This window comes from Pinus tabuliformis, chromosome 2_1 (assembly GCF_031772625.1).
Source record: "Pinus tabuliformis cultivar Carrire ecotype Pingquan chromosome 2_1, CPIR1, whole genome shotgun sequence".
In the NCBI taxonomy this organism is placed as follows: domain Eukaryota; kingdom Viridiplantae; phylum Streptophyta; class Pinopsida; order Pinales; family Pinaceae; genus Pinus; species Pinus tabuliformis.
This window is the reverse complement of record NC_142299.1, coordinates 492,527,741-492,534,668: the sequence shown is the minus strand read 5'-3', so window position 1 is coordinate 492,534,668 and position 6,928 is coordinate 492,527,741. Positions and strand designations below refer to the sequence as shown.

Genomic DNA, 6,928 nt, shown 5'->3' with positions numbered 1-6,928 from the left:
ATGAACTCAATTACATCTCAGAAAACATGGGAAGACAATCATATCCATGTCAAGATCTCCATTTAATGTCACAAAAGTTCCTTGCTGTTGATCTCCATTGTTCGAGACACTTCCATCTGAGCTCTCATCAACTTTTTTAAGGCAGAGCCATCCAACTCTACCCGAACTGGAAGAACAGTCTCCATTGTCGTCCAACTGAATATTCCTGGTATTAGGCCCATCATTTTTTTAATTTAAATTTTAAATTTTAATAACTTTTTATATAATTTTTGAAGATCACATATCCTAATAAGCATTTTTCAAAGTGATAAATAATTTTTAATTTTGATTGATTAGTTTTAAAAAAAATTCTTTGAGTCAAAAGTTTGCTTTCAAACACATGGTCCAGATAATTCCCTTCAATATTGTCGAATCATCTTGTCATGTGTCATAGAATCCTTAAAATATTTAACATTTTAGATGATAAAAAATTAAAGAGACAGGCACATGCTTTTTCTTTTGAACTTCAAGAGAGCAAACCCTCATTGATTTAAATACTTTTGAATATAAACTTGATTACAAAGACTTTTTCTTTTGAACTTCAAACCCTGATTGATTTAAATACTCTTGAATATAAACTTGATTAGAAATAAAGAGATAGACCAATGGCTTTGTCTTTTGAACTTCAAGAAAGCAAAGCTTTATTGATTTAAATACTCTTGAATATAAACTTGAACTTGTAGTAAGTGGTTGAATCCATGTTAGCCCAAATTTCATTATGTTGGAATCTGTGAGAACTTGTAGGAAGCAGTTGAATCCATGATATCCCCAAATTGCATTGCCATGGAATCTGTGTGTCAGAAACATGATTTAAATGTTTGTAAGCGTAAGAGAACAATTAATTAAATGCACTAAACTTCTGAACAAATTAATTTATTGTTAAAACTCTTTCACTATTAGAATCCACTTTACAGTGCATGAAGTTGGTGTAGCAGTGTCACCTTCAATTCCTGTACCTTAGATTCTATCAGCAGGGCCTCTCTTTTTCTTTTACCCATCTTCGCCTTCAATGACGATTGGGTGCTCTCTTTGTTCAAGACCTTTCAGGCCAGCTCTTCGAAGCTTTTTAGCTTACAATAAAAAGGTTCAAAGTGATTGTTCTAGTTTATAGATCCACCTTACAATAGTAAGCCCTTGCATCCATAGACAGAACCCTGCGAACGAAGGAGGAAAACACTTATTTAATATGAGCTAGTTCTTTGTCCTCAGTAGATTCTTTGTAAACTGCAAAGTTGGTATACGATCTGGAGCACAAAATATAGACAATGAAGTCAATTGATGTGAGGGTTGCTAATAACAGGTAGAAGCGATCCATGTGCCCCTTGTTCAGATTGCCTGGTATCCAACCCGGTCTATCTTCCTTCTTTGTCACATACATTACGACTGTCACCAGCAAACTGCTCACATAATTGCCAAACGATATTGAGGTCATGCACAGGGCACTTCCAAAGCTTCGGAGTGCATCAGGGGCCTGACTATTGAAAAATTCTGGCTGACCCACATACATGAACACCTCTGAAGCACCTATCAGAGCGTACTGAGGAATCTGCCAGAAAATCCTGAGGGAGCTTGGACTATCGGGTATGATTTTGTTGTCTACTTCTTTCAGCCGATAAATCTCAACTACAGTAGCAGCAACCATGGCGAGCATACCCACGATCAACCCCACTCCCATCCTCTGTAGCTCGGTGAAACCCTTTGGATTGCGTGTGACCTTATAACCAAAAGGAACTAACACCCGCCTGTATAAAGCTATCCACACTGCAACACTGAAAATATCAAACATGGACATTGAAGCAGCTGGAACATTGAAGCAGCTGGAACATTGAAGCTACCCAAGGAGGTGTTCATTGTAGCACCCTGCTCCACAAACAAAGATGCCATTTGGGTGAACACCACTGAGTAAATGATTGCGCACAACCAGATAGGAAGCAACCTCAGGATGCATTTTACTTCTTCCACTTGAGTCACTGTGCAAAGTCTCCATGGACTTCTTTCCTTTCCTTCCACTTCCACTGTGTCATTATCTGTTTCTATTGCTGCCTTGTCAAGGAACCTTAAAACCAATTCAAGTTCAATATAATCCATCAATATGGAAATAAGAGAAAAAATCTGATTGCAGTCATAAAGATGGTGAAAAAATAGATACGGGAGCTGAAGGTACATCCTTTTCAAATGACTATGTATTAGCTTAAGGTACAGTAGCTAAACAGGGGAGATTGTGGAATCCATAAGAAACTCATAATATGCAAGCAATTGAAGGGCTATCTTTGTAAAAAAAATAAAAAAACAACCATGCAGAAACAAATTGAACCATTTCACATCCTGCTCTCAAACTCAAACTAAACAATTTTTAGACCCGTGCCTTCTGTTTTGGTGTTAAATGGGTAATCAAATGCATTGGTGTGACAATATGCATATTTTCAGCGTACAAGTTGGAAAAAGGATACAGAGTATTTCTTGAAAAAGGATACGAAGTATTTCTTGAAGATGTAAATCATAATATGACTCATCACAAATAATTTTTCTGAGATTTAGAAGGTCACAAGCAAAGGCAGGAACTCAACCTCAAGATTTCTCCAGGTGCTTCTCTATCCATTTTCATTCTATTCAAACACAATATTGAAGAATTATTTGAAATATCTCTCTACAAGGACTATTACAAACCTTCCAACTCAATGATCTGTCAATTTGACCTGCAACATATGATGCCAGTTCAAAATCCGCTGTCTGCAAGAAAAAACCAACTTAAGGAAGAAGTCTGGACCTTGAATATAGGAAGAACTAAAAACAACATCCTTCTATTTAAAGAACTCATAAAATGGAATACATACCTTCCCCATTTTCCGAAGATCCAAACCTTCAAAATTATTTAAGGTAAGATATGCAGGCAATGCGAATCTACATTTTTGACAAAGAAAAATCAATAGAAGTCAAAAACAATCATGGATCCAGAATTGAATCTCAACACAGAGGTGTGCCTTACTGTGTAGCATGTATGAGTGGATATCACAATGAGACTTTTCAGAACATTAGATACCTCAGTGTCAGACAAGGGATGAACAAAAAGGAATCCCAGATAAAATGGAGACTTCTGACTTATTTTAAGTTTGATACATTATAGGTGCTAAATTCTTTTTCTAACCCTAGCGTCGCTTATGATCCTAAAAGAATTCCACAATGTTTTGATTTTTATTGAGAGCTGAGAAAGTGTTAAAACATGGGTACAAACTCATAACGTTAAAGAGGAGTATACTCTGAATATAAGATTTATCCCACGTGTCTACCTAGTCCTGTCAGCAAATCTAAAATAGAATTAATTTTCACTACCTATTTCTAATGTCAGACTCCCTCTGCCCAAGTCGAGGTGTGTCCACAGTCAGTGCAATTGCCTTAAAACTAGTCCTCTCCGCTCTTCTAACAAGTTGTGCAATAACATTCCTAATCTTGTAAACCTGCCAGCAATGACATCTAAATTTTAACACCACTCATACATCCACATTTAGTAAACCCAACGCAATATAACTGATCTTACCATTGGTTTAGGAGCCTATAATACAATTGGATGGATATGAACTCAATTACATCTCAGAAAACATGGGAAGAAAATCATATGGGTGGAAATGATAAACTTACATAAAGTTGAAAAAAGCGAATGCCTGGTCTAGTTGAAGCAACCTCTTCAACACTTGATGTAGCCCATGAAGAAAGCGTCTACAACAAATATGTCCAAGCCTCAATTTTTATCAACACAACAAACTATTTCAAAATCCAAAATCATTATAATTTCTTAAATCCTTAATAGCTAGAAGGAAATTAAAACATTCAGAAGATCGATCCCACAAAGAGAAGACCGATGCCCAAACCATTATAGTTCCAGCAGCTCTTGCAGTAGCATACTCTCCTGTAAAAGATGATGGATTCACTTTCAGAAAATATATGCATCAAAATAGGATGTTAATTGCAATACAATAATCTAATGCATACCTTCGGGATGAGCCATCTTTTGCATGGAAGTTGGAGCAATCATAATAGGCATTGATATCTTGAATCCCAACACAGTGGTACTCAGATCCACCTTTGTTACATCAACCAATATACGGGGACGGAACCTGATACATACAACATCAACCAAAATCTTTGTAATAATGTCAATTCCCCTGATGCTTGTAATGAAAGAGGTGCCATAATGTTCAAAAGTTTGGCCCAAGACAGGGTGACTAAAATTGAGAATCATAGCTATTCAATGTTTATCTAATCTGATTGCAGTCATAAAGATGGTGAAAAAATAGATACGGGAGCTGAAGGTACATCTTTTTCAAACCCCGATTGATTTAAATACTCTTGAATATAAACTTGATTAGAAATAAAGAGACAGACTAATGGCTTTGTCTTTTGAACTTCAAGAAAGCAAAGCTTTATTGATTTAAATACTCTTGAATATAAACTTGAACTTGTAGTAAGTGGTTGAATCCATGTTGGCCCAAATTTCATTATGTTGGAATCTGTGAGAACTTATAGGAAGCAGTTGAATCCATGATATCCCCAAATTGCATTGCCATGGAATCTGTGTGTCAGAAATATGATTTAAATGTTTGTAAGCGTAAGAGAACAATTATTTAAATGCACTAAACTTCTGAACAAATTAATTTATTGTTAAAACTCTTTCACTATTAGAATCCACTTTACAGTGCATGAAGTTGGTGTAGCAGTGTCACCTTCAACTCCTGTACCTTAGATTCTATCAGCAGGGCCTCTCTTTTTCTTTTACCCCTCTTCGCCTTCAATGACGATTGGGTGCTCTCTCTGTTCAAGACCTTTTAGGCCAGCTCTTCGAAGCTTTTTAGCTTACAATAAAAAGGTTCAAAGTGATTGTTCTAGTTTATAGATCCACCTTACAATAGTAAGCCCTTGCATCCATACACAGAACCCTGCGAACGAAGGAGGAAAACACTTATTTAAAATGAGCTGGTTCTTTGTCCTCAGCAAGGAAAATTTTAAGGATGGAAAATTTTCTTGAAGTTTAAAACATTGGCGAATCTCACTAATCCCTAATATGCAAATTATAAATGTTTATTGATATATTTGTAAAATTATTCAAATTTATAATTATTTTATATATAGTCTCTATATAATGTTGGCGATTTTTAAGGTAAAATAATTTTATATTCTAAAATTTGGGCGAATCGTCTTTTATAAAATTGGAAATTGGCGAATCTTTTTTGTGGAAAAATCATGGAAATTTAGCCCACTGGGCGAACATTAGCCCCTAAAATTTTCCATGGTCCTCAGTAGATTCTTTGTAAACTGCAATGTTGGTATAGGATCTGGAGCACAAAATATAGACAATGAAGTCAGTTGATGTGAGGGCTGCTAATAACAGGTAGAAGCGATCCATGTGCCCCTTGATCAGATTTCCTGGTATCCAACCCGATCTATCTTCCTTCTTTGTTACATACATTACGACTGTCACCAGCAAACTGCTCACATAATTGCCAAACGATATTGAGGTCATGCACAGGGCACTTCCAAAGCTTCGGAGTGCATCAGGGGCCTGACTATTGAAAAATTCTAGCTGACCCACATACATGAACACCTCTGAAGCACCGATCAGAGCGTACTGAGGAATCTGCCAGAAAATGCTGAGGGAGCTTGGACTGTCGGGTATGATTTTGTTGTCTACTTCTTTCAGCCGATAAATCTCAACTACAGTAGCAGCAACCATGGCGAGCATACCCACGATCAACCCCACTCCCATCCTCTGTAGCTCGGTGAAACCCTTTGGATTGCGTGTGACCTTATAACCAAAAGGAACTAACACCCGCCTGTATAAAGCTATCCACACTGCAACACTGAAACTATCAAACATGGACATTGCAGCAGCTGGAACATTGAAGCTACCCAAGGAGGTGTTCATTGTAGCACCCTGCTCCACAAACAAAGATGCCATTTGGGTGAACACCACTGAGTAAATGATTGTGCACAACTAAATAGGAAGCAACCTCAGGATGCATTTTACTTCTTCCACTTGAGTCACTGTGCAAAGTCTCCATGGACTTCTTTCCTTTCCTTCCACTTCCACTGTGTCATTATCTGTTTCTATTGCTGCCTTGTCAAGGAACCTTAAAACCAATTCAAGTTCAATATAATCCATCAATATGGAAATAAGAGAAAAACCAGCATAGGGTACAATAATTATCATAGAGACATAGAGATGGTGAACTGAATAATGAGAGGAACGGAAAGGGTGCTTATATGGCTAGCATATTCATATTGGGGTTACGCATACACATACCTTAATCCTTCACTGTGCAGTATCTTTCGGCATCCGCTGATTGCACTTTCTGTACTGGGTAGCTCATAAAGGTCCTTATGAGCATTTGATGGGCGTTTCAACCTCCATTTCAGAATCGCTGCCACAAATACTTGGGCGAAATGAGTACAAATATTGATATAACAGCACAAGGCTACGCATGCAGGGAAGAAAGACATGAAGAGTCTCTGCGAAGAGTCTCATCGCCAGTAGGCAGTCTCTGCGAAGAGTCTCATCGCCAGCAGGCCAGGCCTGGCCTTTCATGGCCCATTACCATGGAAAAAAACCATTTTTCTATGAAAAAAACAGATTAAACGAACGGCAGAAAACACTCCAATCATCTAACACATATAATCAATATCTCAGGATCGCACACGTCACATTTTAGGGATGTCTTTCTCAGAGGCGACGCCCTACGGCGTAATAATCATCGGGTTAAGGGTGGTCTATATTACGATTTGTGCATTTCCCCTGCGAATCAATACATTGGTGATTCAAGTGATGAAAGTGGGGGAACCGAAAGTCAATCACGCTGAATTCATACGGTCCCGGTGCGAATGATGCGTCCTCTGTGGA

The 6,928-nt window shown here is 37.7% G+C and overlaps 1 protein-coding gene and 2 pseudogenes across 1 annotated transcript; all 3 read right to left on the bottom strand.

The window, feature by feature from the left end:
* Window positions 1–1,216: 1,216 nt before the first annotated feature.
* LOC149201087 (protein NRT1/ PTR FAMILY 7.3 pseudogene) lies at window positions 1,217–2,127 on the bottom strand (annotated as a pseudogene).
* Window positions 2,128–2,714: 587 nt separating this feature from the next.
* On the bottom strand, window positions 2,715–4,276 carry LOC149201086 (glycolate oxidase-like). Its single transcript, XM_089401193.1, has 6 exons — window positions 4,027–4,276; window positions 3,906–3,943; window positions 3,676–3,753; window positions 3,370–3,494; window positions 2,874–2,940; window positions 2,715–2,735 (listed from the first exon to the last, which is right to left on the bottom strand). The coding sequence occupies exons 1-6, from the start codon at window positions 4,274–4,276 to the stop codon at window positions 2,715–2,717; spliced, it is 579 nt and encodes a 192-aa protein (XP_089257319.1).
* A 1,032-nt stretch (window positions 4,277–5,308) lies between these two features.
* Window positions 5,309–6,531, bottom strand: LOC149201085 (protein NRT1/ PTR FAMILY 7.3 pseudogene; annotated as a pseudogene).
* Window positions 6,532–6,928: the final 397 nt, after the last annotated feature.